Source organism: Peromyscus eremicus, chromosome 3 (assembly GCF_949786415.1).
Source record: "Peromyscus eremicus chromosome 3, PerEre_H2_v1, whole genome shotgun sequence".
Taxonomy (NCBI): Eukaryota; Metazoa; Chordata; class Mammalia; order Rodentia; family Cricetidae; genus Peromyscus; species Peromyscus eremicus.
The window spans coordinates 40,679,678-40,704,712 of record NC_081418.1 but is presented as its reverse complement, the minus strand read 5'-3'; the positions used below and the strand labels follow the sequence as shown (position 1 = coordinate 40,704,712).

At 53.1% G+C, this 25,035-nt stretch overlaps 1 protein-coding gene and 2 long non-coding RNA genes across 6 annotated transcripts; 1 reads left to right on the top strand and 2 right to left on the bottom strand.

Annotated features, from left to right (window-relative positions):
- Window positions 1–2,139: 2,139 nt before the first annotated feature.
- Window positions 2,140–18,453, top strand: Impdh1 (inosine monophosphate dehydrogenase 1). Of its 2 annotated transcripts, XM_059257463.1 has the most exons (15): window positions 2,140–2,350; window positions 6,239–6,340; window positions 9,271–9,319; window positions 11,317–11,418; window positions 11,531–11,605; window positions 11,818–12,024; window positions 12,177–12,264; window positions 13,515–13,714; window positions 14,294–14,384; window positions 14,582–14,677; window positions 15,524–15,667; window positions 15,762–15,906; window positions 16,249–16,392; window positions 16,514–16,597; window positions 17,691–18,453. In XM_059257463.1, the coding sequence occupies exons 1-15, from the start codon at window positions 2,181–2,183 to the stop codon at window positions 17,710–17,712; spliced, it is 1,719 nt and encodes a 572-aa protein (XP_059113446.1). In that variant the 5' UTR covers window positions 2,140–2,180; the 3' UTR covers window positions 17,713–18,453. The 2 variants fall into 2 exon arrangements, with proteins under 2 accessions (XP_059113446.1, XP_059113445.1); XM_059257462.1 differs by lacking the exon at window positions 2,140–2,350 and having other exon boundaries at window positions 6,191–6,340.
- On the bottom strand, window positions 13,080–15,975 carry LOC131906734 (uncharacterized). The gene is made up of 4 exons (XR_009378189.1): window positions 15,265–15,975; window positions 14,917–15,038; window positions 13,895–14,091; window positions 13,080–13,573 (listed from the first exon to the last, which is right to left on the bottom strand). It is a non-coding gene; the product is annotated as an uncharacterized LOC131906734 (long non-coding RNA).
- A 1,042-nt stretch (window positions 18,454–19,495) lies between the features above and the next one.
- On the bottom strand, window positions 19,496–24,703 carry LOC131905725 (uncharacterized). 3 transcript variants are annotated; one of them, XR_009378030.1, is made up of 3 exons: window positions 24,579–24,703; window positions 23,985–24,112; window positions 19,496–19,766 (listed from the first exon to the last, which is right to left on the bottom strand). It is a non-coding gene; the product is annotated as an uncharacterized LOC131905725 (long non-coding RNA). The 3 variants fall into 3 exon arrangements; XR_009378028.1 differs by lacking the exon at window positions 19,496–19,766 and adding an exon at window positions 21,082–21,602; XR_009378029.1 differs by lacking the exon at window positions 19,496–19,766 and adding an exon at window positions 22,795–22,913.
- Window positions 24,704–25,035: the final 332 nt, after the last annotated feature.

Here is a 25,035-nt window from a genome sequence, read left to right as displayed (position 1 = left end):
ATTGCTGTGATGAAACACCATGACCAAAAGCAGGTTGGGGAGGAAAGAGTTTATTTGGCTTATACTTCCACACTGTAGTCCGTCAATGAAGGAAGTCAGGAACTCAAGCAGGGTTGGAACCTAGAGGCAGGATGTGTTGCAGAAGCCATGGGGGAGTGCTGTTTACTTGTTGGAGCCTATTTAGGTTTCCTGGTGGCTTTGCCAGCATGTCTGCATAAAGAGGATGATTGGACCATGGGCCTGAGTACCAGCTGTTTGGAAGGGTCTACACTTGGCTGTATTGAGCAAGGGGGAGGTCTTTTGCTCCACCCCTTGGCATTGTGATAAATAGCCCTTTGGAATAAAGTTCTGGGCTGGTGGATAAGGATCCAGGCCCTTCTGAGGCTATCCTGTGTTCCTGTCTTTCTTCTTGTTGTCTAGGCTTCTCTTTCTGTCTAATATTTCTCACTTCTCCCTACCCAAGAGTACCCTGGATTGTAAAAGTGGCGGTTGGTCTGCCACATTTACTGGCATGCTCCTCATGGCTTGCTCAGCCTACTTTCTTATAGAACCCAGGATCAACCAATCACTAATTAAGAAATGTACTCCAGCTGGAGAGATGGCTCAGAGGTTAAGAGCATTGGCTGTTCTTCCAAAGGTCCTGAGTTCAATTCCCAGCAGCCACATGGTGGCTCACAACCATCTATAATGAGGTCTGGTGCCCTCTTCTGGCATGCAGGCAGAACACTGTATAGATAATAAATAAATAAATAAATCGTAAAAAAAATAAAAATAAAAATAAATAAAACCAGAAACAAGCCTGGCAGAGTGTCACAAGCATTTAACCCAAGCATTTAACCCCAGCACTGGGAGGCAGAGGCAGGAGGTTTTCTGAGTTAGAGGCCAGCTCTGGTCTACAGAGCCTGTTCAGAGCCAGTTCCAGGACAGCCAGGGAGGGCTATACAGAGAAACCTTGTCTCGAAAAACCAAAAAAGAAAGAAAGAAAGAAAAAAAATATTAAGCCGGGCGGTGGTGGCGCACGCCTTTAATCCCAGCACTCGGGAGGCAGAGCCAGGCGGATCTCTGTGAGTTCGAGGCCAGCCTGGGCTACCAAGTGAGTTCCAGGAAAGGCGCAAAGCTATACAGAGAAACCTTGTCTCGAAAAACCAAAAAAAAAAAAAAAAAAAAAAAAGAAAAAAGAAATGCACTCCAGCCTGATCTTAGGGAGGCACTTTCCCAACTGAGGTTTCCTCCTTTCAGATAGGGGCAGGACAGAGTGAGGCGCCAAGTGTGGAGCTGGCTTGGGTCAAGTTGACATAAAACTAGCCAGCATAAAGGCCATGATTCTGCTTCTTTGAAATGGATCTTAGTATCGCCAGATCGTCCAGTGTTTATCATTTGTTCCTCAGACGTTTGAATACGTATTCAGTGTAAGAACTGTCAGCTGTTTGTTTTCTATCTACTCCAGCTCCTCAAACAAATTGCCCCAAGGCAGTAACTCTCTTCCCTGCCTTCCTGGAGAGCTGTTCTGTGAAAGCTGACAACTAGTAACAAAGCTGATGCAGAAAGTGCTTTCTAGGCGGCAGATGAGCAAATGTGAGTACCTTCTGTGCTCAGCCCTAAGGGGTATTCCCAGCAGGACAAGACTAGGGTCTTTTCCTTCAGGAACCAGTAGCCCGATTGTCTTCTTCGGGTAACAGTAGAAATCTCTCTCATTTGAGGTGGGGTTGTCTGAATAGGTAGGCCTCGATGGAGTGCCCCCACTCCCTTGCCCAGGACTGCAGGCTATGATTGGAAGTGCTCCAAGAGGCCATGCCATTAGTGGTTCATAGAAGGCCTAAGAATCCTCACCCGGTTTTGCCCTCCTTGTCCTCCGATGAGGCAGGGTTCAGAGGAGGTCCTCTTCAGCTGGATCCTGGGAGAACACACTCCTTGCTCTACCTAGCCATCTGCCCATCTACTCTGAGCCTCTGTGGCGGCGCCTAGGGGCTGACAGAGGGCAGTGCCAAGGGCGGAGCCCGGTGGACTCCAGGACCCCCCAAGCTGCTCCGCCCTAGCCCCGCCCTCAAACACTGAGCTCCGCCTCCTGCAGCAGGCCCCGCCCCCTCCCGGGGCGGACCGGGGCTCTTATTGCCCAACCTGGCCCGGGAGCCTCCACGCGGAGAGGCTCCCGCCGCCCAGAGCTGCGGCCTCCGCATGGCATGGAGGAGCCGTTCTCACCCCCACCGGAGTCCGGGCTGCTCTCGCCGCCGCTGCAGGGAGGCGGAGCCGCCGCTGCTCCAGAGCCGGGAGCCCGGCAACACCCGGGACATGAGACCGCGGCGCAGCGGTACAGCGCCCGCCTGCTGCAGGCCGGCTACGAGCCCGAGAGGTGACGCCCAGGGCAAAGCGCGCGGGCGCATCCGGGGCGGGCGGCAGAGGAGGGCGCGGCAGCTCCGGGAGACCCGGTGGCGCTGCGGGGGAGGCCAGGGGCAGGTTCCCTCCACCGCCTGCACCTCTAACTTCCCCAGACGCAGTTAGACTGCCGTACACCTGACTCTGGCTGGGGGATGCAGGCGGGCACTGTGCAGACAGTTCGGTGCTGCGTTACTCCAGGGAGCAGAGGAGAGGGCGCAGGTTGTTATATCGCTCCCTAAAATTTTATCTCGGGATCCGACTTAGACTAAACACTCAGCTACGCGTGCTGCAAGTGGCTCCGACCTCTGGGGTACAAATAGTGCTTGTTGGAGTCCCCAGCCCAACCTTGCTTCCTCCTCAGCTTGCTCTTCTTCCTAGAACTGTCTTCAGTAGGTGTGGGTGTCCGGATTGAGTGTCTCCCTAGGACCAGGTGAAGGGACTTGCTCTTCCTCACCAGGCACTGAGATCAATGAGACTGCAGTTGCTCACTCCTTCAAAAAACTCAGGACCCCCATGCAGGGCTCTGGAAGGCAATGAGTGAGGGTCCCTGGAGAAAGAGTCGGGGCAGCGAACTGAGCCTCAAGGGAACTAGCTGAAAAAAGAGACAGCGACTAATCTCTGGATTGTATCGCAGTTTGAAATGCAATCCTACTGTCCTTCCGGTCCAGGGGATTTGGATTTCTTTCTCTACCCCATCTGCTGGTGCTCAGCAGCTTGGGGAGGTGACCTGGCAGCTGGGGCTTTGGGGGGAGGGTGGTCTGGGGAATTAGCCAGGTAGCTCTGCCCAGGGTCTGGCAGCTTATGTAAGAACTTTTAACGGCTTTAGGGGCTACCAAGCCCAGCCCCTCTTGCTCTTGTAGGCTGGCTCTTTAGAACTGACTTAGGCTTACACAACCCCCATCCGTTTTTCTATAATAGAAATCCAGGTGGGAGGCCTCGAGGTTATAGAGAGGTGCTACTGTGTGAGCGGAAGCAGGCCAAGGCGCGCGCTTGTGTGCTTGAGAGAAGCCGCGCTAGAATGCTATTTCAGAGGTCAGACCTGGGCCCCCCAGGAGCATCCCTTTTGGGCCAGTGCCAACCCCACAGCCTCCTGCCCCCCTCCACCCATGTAAACCTAAGCCCTGGCCAGGCAGTAGATTGAAAACCTGCTGGCTAGACCACCAGCTGCCTCCACCAACCTGGGGCTGTAGGGAGGGGCAAGGGTTCTGTGGGAAATGCTGGGCTTGAATCCAGGGTTATTGCTCTCTGGCTTGAACTTGGGTGATCCATGTCCTCTTATCCCAGCTTAACAATGCTAATGTTCTCATCACCTTTTCTCCCCTAAACGTGTTTGGAAATCTTGTTCCTCTAAACAATCTCAGACCAGATAGAGTCCTCTGGGCTGCCTGCCTGAACTTCAGTGCCCTGCTGGACACTATTCCCCTATTCCCACAAGCAGCTGGCCTGGACCTGCCCCCCTGCCCTTGAAGCTGTGAGGTGGGGAGTCTCAGGGGACCAGCTGCCCTTCCTTGCGTTGAAGAGACCCACTGGTTGCCTGGTGTCTCCTCCCCATGGAGGAAGCAGCTGGGGAATTGCAGGAAGAGGGAGGAGGGAAGCCAGGGGGATGGATTAAGTCTCTAGAAAAGGACAGCCTAACCCAGCCTTGAGCCTGGCAGCTTAGAGTCATGAGGAGCTCTGACATAGGTCAAAGCAGGACGGAGAGTGGGGCCCTGAAGTCTGTAATCACTGGGAAGGTGACCCTCCCCATAGCTTAGCCTGCCAGCCACCTCTTCTAGGGCCCAAAGTCCTGGGCTGGGGCAGATGTCCCATTAAAGTTACCTGAGATAGTAGAACTCAGCTGCTGTCCTGGGCCCCAGCCTTGGCTTAACCTGAACCAGAGCCAATCTTGACTCTTGCTATAAGGAGTAGTGGCCCACAGCAGGCTCCTTAGAAACCCAGAGAGACCACTCGGGCAGGCCATGCTCAGAGACTGTGGCTGACATGGTGGCTCTTTCTTTTATCCTCTGGCTGGTGTCACTGCTCTGACTCCTGGTCGTGAGAGGTTCTAGTGCTGGCTCCCTAGACGGCCTAGACTTCTAGAGTAAATCTGTGAGTGTTGGAGAATCAGAGGGCATCGTGGCAAGTGGGTACCAGTACTGACTTTGCCAAGTACTCCAGGGGTCTCCTCTCTGATGCTCCAGGGCCTCCAGAGCTCCCACCAGGACCTGTCCTTTGGGCTTCACTGGTGAAGAGGGAAGATGGGGGTCTGTTATACTACCCCCCACCTCCCAAGAGCCAAGATGACACCTGCAAATCTTCTATAATACTTCGAGCTCTGGGAGACTTTCCTTTCCCTCTGCACAGGGATGGAACAGCCCATGTTTTCCTGGCAGGGTCCCGGGGGCACCATTGGGGAGGCTGGGTACCCTAGAGAGCCCGGTGGCTTGGAAGCCAGTGCTCCCCTGGGCCTGGCTGTGAACACACTGTTGGGAGGAAAACAAACCCAGCCTTTCTGGGATGGGGAGTGAAGGAGCCACACAGCCCTCAAGGCAGGGGGAAGAGTGTCTGCTTCCCATCTAGTTTTCTTTCCAGACTGTGGGAACTTCAGGAGGCCAGGCTGGTGGAAGCTATTGATCTGGGAGTAGCAATGACAGTTCTGGTTACTTTCACCTCCCTCCGTGTGAATGGATTTGCTACCTAATCTCATTGTCTCTCGGATTGAAATCTGGGTCTTGTTAGCCACCCAGAACTGACCACTGAAGTTCTTCTGTGGCATTTTTTTTTTAAATTGCCTGCCTCTGTCCTTGTTTGTATGTATACTTGTTTATGCCAGGTCCCAAGCATTTGAACCTTCCCCGTATTACTATCCCACCCCTATTACTATCCCAAATCAAAACAAAATTTTTCTCTATAGACTGGTCCCTAGACCTTCCAGGAGCTGAGGATGAATGCTCTGTCTCTGTCTCTGTCTCTCTCTGTCTCTCTCTCTCTGTGTCTCTCTGTCTCTCTGTGTGTGTGAGAGTGTGAGTGTGAGTGTGTGTGTGAAGTCTGGGACTAGGAATAGAGCCCTTCCCCTTCTGAACTGAAGGCCTTGCACCTATGCATGAGGAGACCCAATAATGATCAATTAATAGACTATGGAGTACACGCGCTCATTTATGAAAAATACTTTGGAAGACTGCAGAGGACTCCAAAGCCTCTCAAATGTCCAGAGTGTCGTCGTTAAGAAATGCTTGCCCCTTAGGAATTGCGTGGGGTTGGAGCAAGGATAGTGGTCCAGGGCCCATCTGTGTGTTGGGGAATTGTGAGTTCCGACTGATATTTCAGGGTGCTGGGATTTTATCAGGGTTAGGAGAATGAATACTGGGGAAAGGCAGAGCCATGTTAGAGGTACCCCTAGGGTTGGTAATGAGAAACTGCGCCTGCCGCGGCTTTGTAGCCCGAGGGGCCCAGGCTAGGGGTGAACCCGGTGAGGTACACAGCTGGGGTTGCTTCTAGGGCGCAGGTTGAAGAGCCGCGAAGGGGGCGTGTCTCCGCTTGCCTTGCCCTCCCCTCTTTCTCTGGTCTTACATCCTGCCTGCAACCCCCGCCCTGGTCGCCAGAGCCAGGGTGCCATTGCGGGTGACCGGGGCTGGAGTGCAGCGGCGGCGGCGGTGGCTGTGCGAGCCGGGCAGGGCCTTTGTGCGTCGAGGGGCGGAGGCAGCGGTCCCCGAAGGAGGGGCTGGAGAGGAGGGCGGCGCCCGGGGCCTCCCTCCGCAGCCGCAGCCCCCGCCCCCGGCCCCCGGCGGCAGCGTGGCCTCGGTGCGCGTCAGCGGCGGCAGCAGAGGCAGTGGCAGCGGGGTGGCCCGCGCGGGCGTTTATGTCGGGTCGCCGTGTCTCCCAGCAGCATGGCGGACTACCTGATCAGCGGCGGCACCGGCTACGTGCCCGAGGATGGGCTCACCGCGCAGCAGCTCTTCGCCAACGCCGACGGCCTCACCTACAAGTAAGCACAGGCATTGGCCCCACCTGGGTGCGCGCACCCCGCCGCCCGCCCGGCGGCGATCCCTGGCCTCCGCCCCACACGTGCACGGCTGTCCCTCGCTGACGCCCTAATGCCCTCACCCAATAAGAGTGACTTGGGCCCAGTGGGGGGCTGGGCAAGGGAAGGAAGGAGGCTCGCGCCAAGAATAGAGAGGGACGTGGCACAGCGACATCACTGCCCAAGGAGCCTTGACTGATAGCTGGCTAGATCGGAGGCCACCCTGCCCCCTTGCTCTTCGCCTGAGGATCTTGGCCACCCTGGAGAGGCCTTAGGACCTGCGGGAAGTGGCCGTTCTAGGGAGACTTAAACCAGCAGGATCCAGGATGCCCTCCTTCCTTAAGCCTCACTGTGAAATCAGAGAGGTCTCAGGATCCCATCTCAGGCAGCTGGTTGAATAGTAGCTAGCCCCCAGGAGGAGCCCCACTGGGCAGTAGGATGGCCCTTTCTTTCTGTGACCAGTCCATCTCTCTCCTTCCACTTGCTTCTACCTGCCCACAGGGTGGGACTGGTGCCCTCCGTGAATATTCCGTGCCTACCCCTCAAGCCCACTCCACGTGGCCTGTTGGAGAAAGATAGAGACCTACCTGTCTGCCTCAAGCTTAGTTTGCATTTTCCTGTGGGCCCTAGGCCAGTTCTCTCTGCAGGCCTGGCACTAACTGTGCCTCCAGGCTGCAGGACGATGTCCCTGCCAGGAAGGAGCATCGGAACCCTTGATTGGGGCAGAGTAGTGCTGGAGAGCCAATAGTATCTGTAGTCTGTCACCTGTCATCTCTACCCTGGCTCATAAGCATTCCTGTTTTTGGCACTCAATTCCCATCACTCCCGAGGAGGGTGCCCTCCTGCTTGCCCACAGGTGAGGAATGATTATATCTAGGAAATGCTAGTAGGCCTCAGACTCCAGTGTTTCTTCTCTGGCCTCTAAGTGATCCACAAGGGAGGTCAAGGTGGGGTAAAAATACTTTGCTGCTTTGGTGGTCTTTGATGATGAAAGGGGGCTAGACCGTTGATAGGATTTCTACTGGTCTCCTAGGGAAGTTTGCAGGGCAACTCAGTTTCTTCCTAGGCCTGGCAGCAAATTAATCACAGTACTCATATCTGCCCTGTGACTTTTGTGTCTTGCACAGGAAGTGCCTCCTGCTTTGCTTAGCTGGGCTCCGAGTGTCTCTGAAGTGTGGGGCATTTGCTTGGGAGTGTATCCATTGAGGCTTGCTCTGACTTCAAGAAGGCTGCCCACTGCCCATCATTGGCCTGCGGCAGTGTGTACCTAAAGTACCACATGGGCCTGTTCCTCCTTCCTAGGCTTCACCTGACTGTTAGCACATTCCTGTTGATAGCCGCTGTGCTCTGACTGGTCCTGATTGTGTGGCCTTCCGGCTCTCCTTTCCCATATGTGTTGGTTGCTCCTGCCTCAGCGTCTGCTCTGTCAGAACATGCCCTGAGCTCAGCTCTCTGGGGTCCCTCCAGCTGCTTTGAACCTTGTGTGACTCAGCAGCCCCAGCCCTGTGGTGTGCTGGCTTGTGCTTGGGTCATAGTGCATTGCAAACTTATGTTCAGATTCTGTGTTTTCTTTTTATCTTATGGTGCTGGGAATCAAGCCTGGGACCTTGCATATAATAGGCAAATGCTCTGTTGCTAAGTTACATCATCAATGCAGATTCTCTGAGGTTGTGTGTGTGTGTGTGTGTGTGTGTGTGTGTGTGTGTGTGTGTGTGTGTTGCTATTGTTGTTTTGTTTTTGTTTGAAACAGAATCTTGTGTAGCCCAGACTGACCTTAACCCCTATCCTTTTGCCTCTACCTCCCTAAATGATGGGATTATAAGAATGAGCCCCCACACCCAGGTTCTGTTTTCTGTGTTGAGTTATTGTTTGCTTTTGTGAGGACTAAGAAGGGTTTTTTTTTTTTTTTTTTTGAGACAGGGTTTCTCTGTGAAATAGCCCTGGCTGTCCTGGAACTCACTCTGTAAACCAGGCTGGCCTCGAACTCACAGAGATATGCCTGCCTCTGCTTCCCGAGTGCTAGGATTAAAGGTGTGCAATGCCTGGCAAAACAGAATTTTTTTTTTTTTTTACTTTGCATCATATTCTTAATTTACATTTATTTATTTACCTTGTTTGTATGTATGGAAGAGAGAAGACATGCTAGCATGTGGTATGACATGCATGTGGTGGTCTGAAGCAGTATTTTTCTGTACTACTGGCTGGCCTGGAACTTACTCTGTAGACCAGGCTGGCCCCAAACTCAGAGATCCACTTGCTTTTGCCTGAGTACTGGATGCTGGGATTAAAGGCATGCATCACCACACCTGTTAAGACAGAAATCTCAAACCAGGCATGATGACACATACCTGTCATCTCAGCAGGCTGAGGCGAGAGGATCTTAAATTCAAGGTCATTTTAGGTAATATAGTGAAATACTGTTTAAAAGGGAGAAAGGAGGCCAGGTGTGGTGGCACGTGTCTCTAATTACTTCACTCAAAGAAGAGGATGAGCTCGGTATTATGTAGCAGAAAACCCAGCCAGCCTGGGCTATACAAGACCCTGTCTGAAAATAAATAAATAAAATTAAAAAACAGCAGATTAAGCCAGTCTTCAAAGGCATGCACTCTGTCTACTGTGTGTGACCATATAGAGAACCTCTGTGTCCTTTCACAAACTCTGGGTGACCTCCAGATCCATAGACCTGCTGTTTTTGACTGTAGTTCTTGAGGGTGAAGCCATCAGGACATCATGGGGGTGCGGGGAGGAAGGCTCCCGATGATGGGACAGCAGGGTCAGTGGATTCCAGCCTCTCTGCTCCTCTATCCGTCCCCACGCTGCCATTAACCCTAGGGTGACAGACCCTGCTCCTTTTGGGCATCCCACCCACCAGTCCTTCTCATCTGTCTTCACAGCGACTTCCTGATCCTCCCAGGATTCATAGACTTCATAGCTGATGAAGTGGTAAGCACCTCTTCCTTCGACTGAGGGAGGGCAGGTTGTGGGAGAGGCTTTCCTTGGGAATGTGCTGTGGCTATTACCCTTACTGTCGTGGGGGGAACAGGCACCCAGGGCAAAGGCTTACTCCTGATGGAGTGTCTGGGCTGGGGGGAGATCCTGGAGAGTCTTGAGTGGCAGCCTCACACAGGTTTAGAGGATGCTCTGTCACTGAAGAAGCTGGAGCGTAGGCTCAGAAAAGGCCCTGTGAGGAAAGAAGTTGGGAGTGGCTGCTTTATTATATAGACAATGAGGATCGGCTGTTGTCTGAAATGCTGAGCAAGGACTGTGCTCTAAAATTATGGGCACTGAATACAGTGTTCAGTGATTGGGCACTGACCCATAATGGACAGAACTGGCAAGAGGGTTTGAAGGAGTAGGACTGAGGTAGGGGGATGGGCAGGGAGGACTTTGGACACATTCAAGCAAACACAATGCTTTGCTTTCCACAAGGGGCTAGCAATGAGCCAAATCAATGAATAATTAGTTAGGAGTCTGAGAAGTCAGGTTAGGAAAAAGTGCAGTGGTTCTATCTTGGATTCATGTCCATTTTAAACACCCATTCCTGTTATAATTTCTGTTTGTTCCTGTCCATTCTCACAAAAGGCCTGAGGGAGAGCCTGCATGTGCCTGGATCGTTCATATATTGGGGAAACTCAGGCTTAGCCTGTGTGTATAGAGCTGACCTAGACAGATTTTTTGGGGGAAATTTGAGCTATTCTGGTTGTTCCCTTCTGATAGCAATCAGGAAGGCTTCTTGCTCTGGCCTCTTAGTTTAACCAAGTTTACTGAGCATCCTGGCTTTGTGCCAGACGCTGGTCTGGCTGCTAGGAAGAGCTAGAAAGACATCTGCCTAGCCATGAAGGGTCTCCTTGTCCTATGGCCTCTTGTCAGGAAGGTGGTGACTGCTGTGGCATCGGGGGAGAGAAGGTGTGATTCTGTAGGCACGGGCCCAGGTTTCTGTGCATACTCTGTGATGTACTTCAGGGGCCGGTAAGGCTCCAAAGTTTTAAACCAGGATCTGTTTGGAGGGTTTGGGAACTAGATCAGTAGTTATTGGCCTGAATCTCAGAAGAGTTCATGGTGTCTAGCCTTATATACCATGTGTAGGCAGACAACCTGCAAATGTGTTTAGGTGGAGTGTCTCTTATCCAAAATACTCAAGACCAAGTGTTTTTAGATTTTTAGATTTGATTTTTTGGGGGGAACATTTGCATATGTTTAGTGAGAAGTCTTGGGAATGGACCTAAATCTAACCCAAAATTCGTTTATATTGTATATACACCTTACACGAAGGTAATTTTATACAGTCTTTTGTCTGCATTTGAAGGTGACCTGTCATGTGAGGTCAGGTGTGGAACACTGCACTTGGATCATGTCAGTACTCAAAACACTTTAGGTTTTAAAGCATTTTGGATTTGGGATCTTCAGATTAGGGATGTGCATCCTGTGTTAACTATCCTAACCCCTGTCTTGAGCTCTGGACCCTTAGCCATTTATGTTCTAATATGGCTAATAAGTGCCTTCCTGGCCCTCCCCATGCCTCCAGCCTTGTCCCCTAGAACCCACTCACTGTGCTCCCAGTGTCTCTTGGCCTTGGCCTCCCCTCCCCCCTCTCCCCTCTCCTCCCTCCCTCCCTCCTTCCCTCTCTTCTTTACTATTCTTTTTGGTCTCCTAATCCAGACTGGCCTGGAATTCAATATTAGTCGAGGCTAGCCTTGAACTCCTTATCTTCCTGCCTCATCTCAGGATTATGGACCTGGTACTTGTGGCTTTCATCCCCCCTGAGATGACCTTGTCCATGTGCCTCACGTCTTCTGTCTTTCTAAGGGGAATGGTCAGCTCCCTGAGAGCTGTACTGCTCACTGCTGTGCCCTCAGGGCCCGTCCTATGCAGGATACAGATGCTGGCAAGTTTGCTCAGTGCTGATAAAACCCTTCAATGAACCATGCTTCCTTCCCTAGGACCTAACATCAGCCCTGACCCGGAAGATCACACTCAAGACACCGCTGATCTCTTCTCCCATGGATACCGTGACAGAGGCTGACATGGCCATTGCGATGGCTGTGAGTCTCTTGGCCTGGGTGGGCAGGAGGACTGAATAGGAATGGGCTGTGCAAAGGGACAGGACAGAGCAGGCTTGCCCTTGGCTCTTACTGTACTTTCTTTCTATACCAGCTCATGGGAGGAATTGGTTTCATTCACCACAACTGCACCCCAGAGTTCCAGGCCAATGAAGTACGAAAGGTCAAGGCAAGTACTGGTCCCATCCTCAAAAAGATGCATCCTGCTTCGTCCTCTAGGTAGCTGATGTGGGTCCTAGGTGCCCTTCCTCGCAGTGGAATATGGGCTCAGCCTAACAAGGGCTCTGGCTTCTCAATGGCACACCAGGGTCCCCTTTGTCCCTGGTGGCCAGGCTACATGCCACCTCTGGATTTCTTGCAGCTCTTTTCTTCTGCCTACAGAAGTTTGAACAAGGCTTCATCACAGACCCTGTGGTCCTGAGCCCTTCACATACCGTGGGCGATGTTCTGGAGGCCAAGATACGACATGGCTTCTCTGGCATCCCTATCACCGCTACGGGCACCATGGGTAGCAAGCTGGTGGGCATCGTTACCTCCCGAGACATCGACTTCCTCGCTGAGAAGGACCACACCACCCTGCTCAGTGAGGTGCTTGCAGGGCAGGGAATGCAGAGCGGCAGCCCAGAGGGAACTCCACCCTCAGGGGTCCCAGACTGGTACCTGTGACCAGGGACCATAGGGAGGCCTGGCTCCTTCTCTCTCACCTGCCAACCTGCAGGCAAATGTTCCTGGCCCCACAGGTGATGACGCCACGGATCGAGCTGGTGGTAGCTCCAGCAGGTGTGACATTGAAAGAGGCAAATGAGATCTTGCAGCGCAGCAAGAAAGGTACCGGGGAGTAGACATCCCAGCCCCCACTTCCTCTACAGTAGGACTCCATTATTTCCCAGCCTTTCATGTTGGCCCAGTAATGACACTAGGTCTAGGGAAAAACTTGAATAACCCTAGGCAGCATGGAGCAGGATCCCTGATACTCTGCTCCTGGCTTACAGAAATGCATTCCTAATTCAGTGTCTTCCTGGTATGTTTTCCCCAACTAGTCCTGAGAGGTACTTGCCATAATAAAAGAACTTCCTGTTCTCCAAAGTCTGGGAAAAGGCTGAGTTTGTATTTCATGTGGCCCCAGGTTCTATCCCTTAGAAAACAAAAATCTGGGCAGTGCTACTTTGTACATCTCCCATCCTGTGTAAAAGAATCAATTGTACATGAGAGCCAGCAAGGTAGATCAGTGAGTGGGTAAGGACCTTTGCCATCAAGCCTGATGACCTGAGTTCTATCCCAAGGACCCAGATGTTGGAAGGAGGGACACACAAACAGTTTAAAAAGGAATTGCACACGGGAGCAGGGCATGATGACTTAGCCTGTAGTCCCAGCACTTCAGAGGGAGAAGCAGGATTTTAAGTCCAAGGCTACATAATCAGACCTTGTCTCAAAAAATTACCCTTTTAACCAGGCTTGGTGGCATGTGCCTTTAATCCAAGTACTCAGGAGATAGAGGCAGGTGGATATCTCTATAACTTTGAGGACAGCCTGGTCTACATACTGAGTCCCAGGATAGCCAGAGCTATGTAGTGAGACCCTGTGTCAAAAACCAAAAAAAAGAAAGAAGGAAAAAAAAATTACCAATAGGCTTCTCAAAGTCATGATAAGTCCTGCAGTTAAATTTATTTGATAGGGAAATTGTATAACTTTCACTACCTCCCTGGGGGCTATTGCTCCCCAGGTCCCCTGTGGAGAGTTCTTTGTGGTTTGTAATAGGCAGGGAGGACCCATGTCCCCCCCCTCAGGGCCATCAGTCTCACATAGTGCCTTGTCTGGGTCCTTTGTGCTGTGACCAGCCCTGCAGGTGAGAGGCTGCCCGAGCTCAGGGGTCAGGGTACCATCCAGGCACCAGGACAGGAAGAGCCTTAGGAACTTGCTTGCTTGGGAAGGTTCTTTGCTTCCTGTCCCTTGGGAAGAGGTCCAGAGGTGGGTACTGTCACCTAGTGGCTGATTTAGTTACTTCAGTGGTCTCTGGTTCCATTTTCATCCCATCCTCCTGTCCTCCCCGACACCTGCTTCTCTTTCCTCCTGGCCAGGGAAGCTGCCCATAGTCAACGATCAAGATGAGCTGGTAGCCATCATTGCACGCACAGACCTGAAGAAGAACAGGGACTACCCTCTGGCCTCCAAGGACTCCCACAAACAGCTGCTGTGCGGGGCAGCTGTGGGTACCCGCGAAGATGACAAGTACCGCCTGGACCTGCTCACTCAGGCTGGCGCTGACGTCATAGTGCTAGTAAGGAGGGGGTGGGCTTCTGTGCACCAGGCTTGCGAGTCCCGGACACCCCTGCCGAGCTCTCGCCACCCACCTCGCTTTTCTTTCTGCTGCTCTGCTCTCAGGGTTAGGCTAACGGTAGAGCCCAGAACAAACTGTGCTCTCCCCCCAAGGGCTCTCCTCACATCTAAGTTTATTTACCCTTTATAATTACAGCTCGCATTCACTGAGAGGCCCCCACTGGCCAGGCAGCAGCTCCTTGAGTTACAGCTGCCGTTCCCAGTGACGAAACAGGCTCAGAGCAGTTCAGTGATTTCACTCGGCCAGCGAGTTGGCAGGCTCATAATATCTGTTGGTCATGGGAATGGACTTGGGCAGGAAGTAGGAACGGCATGCCCCTATGAGTTAATGTAGGGTGTTTGTTAAGCTTCATGACAGGCAAAACAGGCCCTTCTGAGAGAATCCACTAAGAGTTGTCGAGTAACTTTCCAGAAAAAGAAGAGTACTCTGGTTCCTAATTCCTAGGGTTTCAGGGGTTCACCCCCCTGCAGCGAGGGGGAGTTGGCTGTCTAGCCTGAGCTTTTCTGTCCCTGTTCACAGGATTCATCCCAGGGGAACTCAGTGTATCAGATTGCCATGGTGCACTATATCAAGCAGAAGTACCCCCACCTCCAGGTGATTGGGGGGAATGGTGAGTGCAGGGTAGCCCTTCTCAGTCCTTCAGAACTCCTGGGCAGTGACGTTGTTCCAGGCAAAGGGGGCAAAGGGGTAGCATGGGCTGGGCCTAGCACTTTAGTTTGGGGGAGATAGAACAAGACCCTAGATGTTCCTGGGCAGGGTGGGGACGCTCTATCCTCACATTCCTCTGTCTGCTTCCTCCATCCCCAGTGGTGACAGCCGCCCAGGCCAAGAACTTGATAGATGCTGGTGTGGATGGGCTTCGTGTGGGCATGGGCTGTGGCTCCATCTGCATCACCCAGGAAGGTGGGTACCCACGGGGGAAGGAGGAAGGCCTGCCGTTTAGAAACCCCCTGGTCCATGATGGCCTCACAGGCTCACTTTTTTTTTTCTGTAGATACATGAGTGTCTGCTCCACTAGGCCTTTCTCGGGACATGGGTTCAGGATGGCCCATGCCCAAGCTTTACCCTGTCTTGGGATAGTTGTGGGAAGAGGCAGGTGGTGTAGACAGATGAGGGCATGTGAGTTTTTGGAGTAGACCAACCTGCTTTTCAGACCTGGTTGTGGAGACACTGTCTGGAGGTCCAAAGTTGGTGTTACACTTTCTATAAGGTGTGTGTCGGAAGACAGCTGAGGGCTTGGATTGCATTTGTGACCAGATCATGCCTAAGGTGTGAAGAAAACATGTCTCCGGACATCTAGGGATATTATAAACCCACATTGCCATGTGTAATAGTAGAGTGGAACCTCAAGGCAGGGAGGAGAGAGAGAGAGAGAGAGAGAGAGAGAGAGAGAGAGAGAAGGAATATGAGAGCAAAACCAAAGGAGGCCATGAGAACCTTACTATGGGATTAATTGCTAGTGCAGAGGACTCCTTCACAGGGAGCTGTACCTTCCGAGCAGCTGATGCTAGAGACCACCAGTCTTGAGATCCTGTTTCCTGGAGGCTGGCACTGATCCCCTGAATCCATATCCCTTATGATGCTGTTGGTGGTGGGTGACTTAGGTACCTAGAATGACATCCCCCGCTGCTTGTTACTATTCCTGCCTTAGACCTCAGAAACATCATCTCTCCCCGTCCCTTCGCCATGCGTGGCGACAGACACAAGGAGAAGGGACCACTGACTCATGTCTGTCCTGTGCATCCCCAGTGATGGCCTGCGGCCGACCCCAGGGCACTGCCGTCTACAAGGTGGCTGAGTATGCCCGGCGCTTTGGGGTACCGGTAATAGCTGATGGTGGCATCCAGACCGTGGGCCATGTGGTCAAGGCCCTGGCACTTGGAGCCTCCACAGGTGAGGGGGGCACTTTGGATTGGGCAGGTGGGGCTGAGAGCCAACGGGACAGTTGGAATAGGAGGCATTGATCCCTCCACCTCCACCTCTGTAGTGATGATGGGCTCCCTGCTGGCTGCCACCACGGAGGCCCCTGGCGAATACTTCTTCTCGGATGGGGTGAGGCTTAAGAAGTACCGGGGCATGGGGTCTCTGGACGCCATGGAGAAGAGCAGCAGCAGCCAGAAGCGATACTTCAGGTTTGTCTTCATGCTCTTGAACTCCTCCATGCCCTGGACCTCAGATGTCAGCCATCCTAGTACCCCAGTTTTAGAAACTCATACACACACACACACACACACACACACACACACACACACACACACACGCACGCGCATTAGTGGCAGATGGTCTGACCTGACCTGAGCCTGGGACACTTGACCTGGAGGCCACCTTGTCTCTGCTGTTGCCTAGCATGTGGCTGCAGCTGCTGTGGGGATCCTCCTGGGTGGTATCCTTTCTGACTGTACCCTGGAGAGGCGGGGTGGGGTCCTCTGAGCCTTGGGCCTCTGGGCTCAGCCTCTCCACCCTCCTCCATGCAGTGAAGGCGATAAGGTGAAGATCGCACAGGGTGTCTCGGGCTCCATCCAGGATAAAGGCTCCATTCAGAAGTTTGTGCCCTACCTCATAGCGGGGATCCAGCACGGCTGCCAGGATATTGGGGCCCAAAGTCTGTCTGTCCTGCGGTGAGTGTTGTAACTTGAGGGGGCAGCGGAGGGACTTGGGAGGTTTCCCTCGTTCTCCCTCTTTTTCTTTTTCTTTTTTTCTGGGGGTGCTCCTGACCTGTTCACCTGCCCACCTCCCCAGATCCATGATGTACTCAGGAGAGCTCAAGTTTGAGAAGCGGACCATGTCGGCCCAGATCGAGGGCGGCGTGCACGGCCTCCACTCGTAAGTTGGTGGCAGCCGCTGGCTGATGCTGTGTTGGACAGGTTCAAAGCCCGAAGGTCCCAGGGGCCGTGTGGCCTCTCTGTCACCCTGTCTACAGGGCCCAGTTCACCCTGGAACCTTGCCGTGGTGCCCTCACTCACGCAGGATGGCTGCGAGCCCCATCCGGGCTCCTTAGATCTTGCTTGCTCAGGAAGCTTGGTGGCTGGTAGCAGGGGCTGATGGTGCTGGGCTCTTGCTGGTGGTGGCCCCAGGCAGGCAGGCAGGCAGGCAGGCAGAAAATGGGGGCATGACCCCTGTGGTGGGGAGACGGGCAGAGAGACGGATGCTGGCAGGCCCCGTGCTGGCGTGACTGTGGGTCGGGGGCCGAGCTGGTTGGCAGCAGTAGCTGTAGACACGCATCCCGCCCTGGTCAAGAGGACACGTCCCCCCGAGCGTAGGCGGGCATCTAACTTGTCTCTCTTTCTGCCCTACCCTCCCATAGCTATACCTTTCTGCCGTGTAAGTAACTGCGCTGCCGGGGCCAGCCGTAGAGTAGAGTAGGGGCAGTCTGGGTGGGCCGTGGGCTGGGAGAATGGGAAGTGGGCGGGGCGGTAGTGCTGGACTGTAATCCTGGGACCCAGACCCAGTAGGACCCTTCTGGTCCGAATTCCCAGCACCATGGCGGAGGAGACCAACCAAAGCCCCTCATCCAACCAAAACATAAGTCTCGTTTTGGGGAACCAAGAGATGACAGGCCAGGGGCTACCCCGTTATGAGGGGCCTGAGTCACCGTTCATGGGGGCACAGTGGAAACGGGGCACCAGAGGTTGCACTAGTTGAAGTCTGCTCCATGAGGATGGCTGTGCTTTCCTGAGCTGTCTCTCCCTCCTGGGCACCGAGGACAGTCCACTCAGGTGGCTGGAAGGAGCGTGGCGCGCTCTGTGGGACTGGCATGGTCCAGGACCACCTCTGCCTCTTCCAGCCCCCTGGCTGAGAGGCAAGCACTGTAGCTCCTCGCCCTCTCCCGCATCTCGGGGGGCCTTGGGCAAGAGGATGCTGGGAAGGGAGCAGGGCCTACGCACGTTCTCTTAGTTCCCTCACTTTGCCTCCGCAGTTACGAGAAGCGGTTGTACTGAGGACGGCAGTGGAGTCCACGGCAGTGGAGGGAGCGAACCCCGGGGCCCCACTCCAGGAACAGCCTCCCTCCATAACTGAGTGGTCCACGGATTTGCACTACGGGTTCCCCAGCTCCTTTCCAGGGAGAGGAGTGGAGTCCCTGAGGGGACTGTGGCCCTTCTCTGGGCAACCCCACAGAGTCAGGTAGCTCCCTGTGCCAGGCTGCCCCCATGAGCTCCTCTGGGCTCCCCCCTCTGCAGCCCCCGAGCCCAGCCAGCCTTGGCTCTCAGGCCCTGTGCCTGCCTCAGGTCTTCCTCGCTGCAGCCTGCTCTGGCCTAGTGTCCACCTCTGACCCCTGGGGAAGGCGGCCCCTCCTGGCTTCTCCCATAGGGCACCTCTCTCGCTGCCCCCTTCCCCCCAGGAAATGGTGCTCTCCTGACCCTGCCTCTGGCCCATCCCTGGACTGCTGTCCTCAGCCATGTGGCACTTTGGGTTCCGGACCTAGGCCAGGGGGAGGTCTCTGCCCCCTTCCTCTGGCTCGAGGCTCCCATGGGCCCTGCTCCTCAGCCCACTACCCCATCTCTGAACCGGGGGAGGGCCTGATTAGGACCACCTGCCCTTCATTCCTGACTCACCATCGTCCCCAGGTGTACCGTTCCTGCCCTCTCCTCTCAGCTGCAGTTGAAGGCTTTAACTTTGCACACTTTGGGGTCACAATTGCATCATTGTCTATTAAATAATCAGAATACATCAAGCAGTTATCAATGCCTCCACCATCCTGTTTCTGTCCTTGGACCACAGGGTGGCTGGCCTCTGTCCTGGTAGTGACTGGGAGTCCCATCAGGGCCTGGCCTCTCCAGAAAGATGAGGAGGGGATACACTTGAGCGTGTACCATATGATAGGTGGGCCATAGGATAGGAAGTCTCCCAGGCCCAAGGAAGCTGTCTAGCAGCTCCTGCAACTGAGAAATATCACAGAAACCTTGAACAGATGAGGGCAGGGTATGGAGGGGGCCCTGACCACTCAAGACCTATGGCCTCACCAGTGGAACAAGGCAGATAGATGGGTGAACTACCACTGCTTACGGTGATTCAAGACTGTGTGGAGCCTCCATCTCCCTGCTGAACAGACATTGCTCTCCAAAGGTTTCTGAACACCCTCTGGAAACATGTCTGGATATTCTAGCAGGAGAGCGCAGCTTACTCAGACAACCCAGACGGAAGACCAGGTCTCTAGAGTTGAGAGGTCTTGAGACATTCACATCATTTTACGACGCTGCTGGTAGAGGTTGGCAGTGGTTACAAGGCTGCCCTACCTTGGCATAGTCACCATGCAAATGGGCAGAGAGGAGGACGTCCTGGGAATGCCCCAGCAGCAGGGAAGATCAGAGGGTAGGAAAGATCCTGCTGTGTGGTAATGATCCAGAAGTGCTCTTGTGATGACCATGGGGCCCAGCTGACATACCTTGAAAATGGCTGCTCCCACCCAGGCCCCACCTGCAGGAAGCCAGCCCTTTGGCTGTGGGCCTGATACTGTTGAAAAAAACCCTGAGTCTGCACCAGGTTTTTGCTACAGTGGCTTTAGGCTTTGTGGCACCTTCAGGACTGGGAAGGAGAGTTGGGTTAGCAAGGTGGCTGAGCTCAGAGCTGCTGCAGGAACTACCCAGAGAATCCCTGGAGGCCTTGTGCCCTGGAGGTCTGTGGCCCTGTGGGCACCTAATAGTCAAAGGTGACCTAGCTGGTGGGATCCCATAAGGTGGTAAAAGATGAGGGGATGGACTAAATGAGGTTACTCTACAGGAGCAGCATGTCCCATCCATTGAGATGGGAAGGAGGTCCAGCCTTTTAGACATATCAGACCAGTTCATTTTGAATCAAGCTGTTGAGTGGATCAAAGGGAGAGTTTCCCTTTGAATTAGATCTCATTGACCAATAGAGCTGGCATTAGAATAGGTTACTTTGCAAGCTGGTGAGCCCCAATGGTCTGGAGTTTATTAGCGTTGGCTGACCTTTCTAGAAGTTCATGCTCAGTAGGTGTCTTAGTTTCTTCTTGCTATGATGAAATGCTCTCAACCTAAGGGGGAAAGGGTTTATTTTGGCTTACAGTCCCAGGTGCAGTCCATCATGGTGGGGAAGCCAAACAGCAGGGTCCTAATAAGGAAGAGGGGAGTGATGAGCAACCCCCAAGCCTATGGAATGTTGCCACCCACAGTGGGCAGGTCTTCTCACCTCAATTAACAAGATGATCCACCATAGACATACCCAGAGGCCCATCTCCAGAGTGATTCCAGATCTCTTCAGGCGGGCAAATAGATTAAGCATCACAGTGAGTATGTTTCGGATTATTCCAGGGAGCCAATAGAGACCCCAGAAGCTCAGGATCACTGAGTGGGACATTGTGCCCCCAGCTTCTGATACTCAGCAGACTTTGAGAATCACTGCTGTAGAGGGAAACTGCTTCTAAGAGCATGATTTCTGAGACTTTCCAAAGCATGTGTGGTAGAAAGACAATTTCAGATAACTCAGCACTTATCCCATGGGCTCATGACCAAAGGATCATGTGATAGAATAGACTAGGGAGGGGCTAGGGGATAACCCAGACGACATGCTCACTCAGACAGTAAATCCAGTCACCGTGGTCAATACTCAAGTGAAGCAGATGCTCTGGGAAGGAAGATCATAACAAGCAGATATTCAGAAGCAGCTGGGGACAGTGCCTGATCAGCAGAACTCAGTGCTCATCAGAAGTCCAGCCTGGTTGGCATGGTGCAGGTGCACCTCTCTCTGGCACTCTCTGGTGCTACATGGCCTAGGGCTCCTCTCACTTTGCTGTCATCAGTTCGGCTTATCAGAGATCAGACTGTGCTGCAGTAACACCTCAGGACCTCACTTTGTGGGCAACAGCATTGGTGTGAAGGTGCAGCCATTCAGGGAGAGACCATATGTCACTACTGGGCAGCCAGCCAGTGCCCTAGGTCCCCCAAAGTAACACCAATCCCTGAGCAATCTGAACTAGGCCCCAGCATGGGCATGGAAAATGCAGGCCAGGTAGACCTACAGGTACTCGGCCTTGGCTGTTGGCCTTTTCCCCAGCAAGGATAGATGAGTGGGGCAGTGCCAGGGACTCTGGAAGGCCCAATGTTCAGTAGAGGGCGTGTGGAGCAGCAGAAGACCCACAGTGCCTTCATCTCAGCCAGGAGCATTTTGGCCATCTAATGTGTACTGTGGGGACAGATGGAGGAGGTGTATGAGCATTCCTTGCTTCTGGTCCCCCCTGGAGAGCTGAGAACAGGAGATTTCAAATGGCCTGGGCTAGCTCTCCCCTAAGGGTCATTTCGACTTAGATGGTCCTAGTATCAATCAGGGAGTAAATAGCCCATCCCAGAGGGCTCCTGTGAATGACCTGCTTCCCTCAATCGCTCTCCCAGCCCTCTCCTCTCATCTGGGAAGGGGATCCAGAGAGGAAGAGGAACTCAGCCATGGGGATGTAGGACAGTTCCTATCTCTGCCTTAGACTGAGTCCTTATTCTGTCAAATCCCCCTTTGGCTTGGAAGGCCTAGGATCTGAGCCTAGCTTCACATACAGACAGGACTTAGGGCTTTGGAAGACCAATCCTCCTTACCTCTCCACGCCCACAATGACCCTTTTGGCCTTTATCTGGAGAGCTTGACAGCAGAGTCTGGTCAGAAGGAGTGGCGGGGTAGACAGGCTGGAACACACAGCTGTTGTATCATAGCAAGCCCTTCGTCTGAGGAGTGAGGAGTCACCCTCCTAGACTTGACTTTCTTCTAGCTCAGCTAGGATGGAAGGTGGGGGTGCCTTGGTCCCGTCTTCTGCTCTGTCCTTTTAGCTTCTGAGCCGCTGCCTGCCACCGTTGCTCCCAGCTCAGCTAGAGGTGGGCAGGAGCATCTGGGCAGAGCGTACAGTGTTTTGTTGGGACAGATAGACCCCAGACTCTCCCCCACTTCAGACCTCAGTTTCCTTACTGGTGATAACGACTGAGAAAGAGAAGCGCCTTCATCGGAGGCACAGCGGCTCTCTGTCTCTTGACCCTGAATCTCAGATAACCCACTTTACACTGCACCTTCCACACAGGCTTATCTCAGGGCGGGGAGAGGGTAGGGGCTTCCTCAGCACGGATCACCTGGGAGCCATGTCTCCCCAGCAGGTGTCTGCTGCTTTCTCTTAGTCAGGGGTGAGGCAGAATGAACTGAGCTCCGGCGGTTCATCTGGCAACTGTCTTGTTGGGAAAAGAAGGTTCTCCAGGGAGAAGAAAGGGAAGTCAGTCCCACTAGGTCACCAGGAACTGAATGGCTTGGAAGAAGGATGGGAGGAAGGGGGGTTTACATAAGGACCTTGCTGTGACCCCAACCGTCAGTCACCCATCTCCAACTCTAGCATTTCTATCCTGGCTGCACCCTCCTGGCAAACGCAGGCTAGTGAAAAGCAAAATCCAAGTCTGCACTGCGGATTCCGCACTACAGAAAATCAATTAAGGGGAGGGACTTCCTCCAGACCCCACTCCGCGGGTCTGCTTCCTCTCTCGCTGTAGGGAAGGACATGGCTTCCAACCCTCCCTGTAGTCCACAGAGGCCAAGTTGCAAGCCTCCGGTCCCTGAGAGGAATCTGAGGGCAAAAGGAGTAAAGAACTTTTCTGTGGAGAGGTGATGGCGCGGAATCGGAGCGGTCCCTGCTCCGGGATAGGACGCCCAGGTCTGGGTGCTTCAGAAGCAGTGTGGCTCTTTATCCAGCAGATGGCGCCAAAACCAACCGACTGCTGGGAGCCCAGGGAACCCAGCGAGGACAAGTTTCCACGGCAACAGACAGCGTTGCTAAAAGCCCGGCCCTTGACAACCATTCCCTGGTTGCCGACGTCCATAGTAAATTTGGCTTCTGAAGGACAGAAAGAGCACGGAGAGCAGAATAATCTCGGAAAGAGGCTAGCTGGGGCAGCCCAGAAGAATGAGGAAAAGCCTCTTTAATACGATTGTTTATTACACCCCATCAGCGCCTGCTGGGGTGTCATATCCTCAGCTACCACACGAGTCAGTGATGCAGAGTCCATTATCATGGTTGGCATGAATGAAACTCAGAGAGAGAAAGTAGCTTCCAGTCGCCAGCTAGTCGGACCCTGGGCCAGCCTGGGTGTGGCTGCTCCCTTCTGCCTTACTGCAGTGTGAAGTATCCCAGCAGTGTTAGGGTAGCTGGCAGTGAGGTTTGCTGGGAAACCAAGAGCAAAGCAGAGCAGAGGATGTGTACAGATGAACGGGATACCGGCTCTCCCAATCCAGTTCTGTCCTTGTTGCCATGAATGGGGGCCCTCTGCTCAGGGTCTCTGCTTTTGTGAGTGGGCCTCCCTTATATCAAAGAACCTTAGAAGTGGAGGGAAGGGGACTTAGGCATTCAAAGAGGTTATGTGACCTTTCTCAAACAGTACAGCTCTCCAAGAAGAGCCCAAAGCTGGAGACTACAGCTGTTGTAAAGAGAAGAAAGGAGGCTAAGGGCTAGGTATGGAGGACTGCCCAGAGGAGAAAACCACATTCAAATGAGCCAAGAGACAGAGGTGGTGTATTCAGGTCAGTTCAGCTATCTGGTCTGTACTCAGCCAAGGCCTCATCTCACTGCCTCCGTACATCTCACACTGAACATGACCAGTACTGAACTTCTGACCTCATGCATGACCCGAGTTTTCTAGAGAAACAAAACCAATGATCTATGTACCTAAGTGTCTGACTATCCATCCTCTAGATTTCTATCCAGAGAGACAGAGATGGGGAGGCAGACCTAGAGACAGAATTATAGTAAGGAACCATGATATTAGGGATTGAAGAAAGCGTGAGGTGCCACCAGCAATGTGGAGACCCCGAGCACTCACTATTTTGGCTAAAGTTCTTGAGCAGCAGACCTGTGTCTTAGCTGGAAGACAGCGGGCTGAGAGAGTGAATTGTTACTCAGCCTCTGTTGGTGTTCTTCATTTCGGCTCCTCTGGGATTAGATGATGCTCACACAGCCGTCAGCCTGGCTGGCTGTGGATCCAAATGTTAACCTTGTCCAGAAATACCACTACACACCCAACTAGAAATGTTTTTCACAGAACTGTCTGGGCACCCCAAGGATCAGTCATACTGACATGTGTAATTCTCTACCATACTTCCCAGACCCCCTTCTTTTTTCCTCACACACGCATATTTAATCCGTTAGCAAGCCCCCTCGGCTCTGCCCTCCTGATATAACCCGTTGGGTCACGTCTATTCCCGTCTCTTCTACCACCCAGGCCATGATGCCTCTCACCTGCATTGCAGCCGTGGACCTAGTTTTTTCCAGCTAGTGCCTCCTTCTAGAGCCTTTTAAGCACAGCAATTGGTTGACCCTTTTGAGATGTTCGTTGGAGCATGTGAAGGCCCTGCAGTGGTTTCTTTCTGCTCAAAATAAAAGCCAGGCTCTTTACTGTGACCTTCAAGACCCTTTGTGATCTGCCCCCTACACTGCAGACCTTGGTAACTACTGAGTTCTCCTTGCCCTGTGTGCCCACTCGGCCTGTTTGTCTACTTCTCCCAGACATCTCTCTTCTGTCTACTCCTTCTCTTCCTGCAGGTGTCTACTCCAGGGGTGCCTTGATAGGCCTCCCAACACACACACACACACACACACACACAGAGAGAGAGAGTGAGAGAGAGAGAGAGAGAGAGAGAGAGAGAGAGAGAGTTTACCCATTCTCCCCTCCCTGTCCTCTTTTTCTTCTTTATTGCTATCCAGAACACACCACAAACACACTCTGTTTATATGTATGCTGTCTGCTCTCCTCATATGGCTGTATCTCTAAAACACTGTCACTCATAAGTAAGCGAGTGAACATATAAAGCACATTCCTCACCAGATACCTACCAGTAGGTATAGAAATGCTGAGGATGCAGAGATGGACGGAGCCCACAGTCCTTTGAAGAACTCGGCACCTAGCAGGAGAGATCAGCTTTGATTTGTGTCGGAGGGCACTTCAGGATCATGTAAAGATGATGGGAATAGAGGCAGTACCAGCAGGGCTTGCTCTGTGCCAGAACTGTGGACATGCATTATGACACTATAAAACCCTGTGAAGTGGAGAATGTGACTTCCCTTCTAGAGGAGGATACAGACTCAGAGAGGCAAAGTCATCTGCCCAAGGCCATCTAGCTGCTCAGCCACCGAGCTGAGGCTGTGACCTCATTCCCATTCTCCAGCCCCAAAGTCCCTTTTCACACTCTCCCAGGGAAAGCCAAGAGGGTTCAGCAACAGATAAAAAAAAAAAAAAGGGAGTTCTGGGGTACAGCAGAGAGAGTGTGTGTCCCACCTCTGCCAGCCTCCT

What these genes read in the sequence shown, in the direction of transcription:
- Impdh1 (XM_059257463.1), top strand. Translation starts at nt 2,181, where the DNA reads ATGGAGGAGCCGTTCTCACCCCCACCGGAGTCCGGGCTGCTCTCGCCG. An exon ending in ACTTCATAGCTGATGAAGTG is followed by an intron (nt 9,320 to 11,316) that starts GTAAGCACCTCT and finishes TTCCTTCCCTAG; the next exon opens with GACCTAACATCAGCCCTGAC. An exon ending in AGCCAGAAGCGATACTTCAG is followed by an intron (nt 15,907 to 16,248) that starts GTTTGTCTTCAT and finishes TCCTCCATGCAG; the next exon opens with TGAAGGCGATAAGGTGAAGA.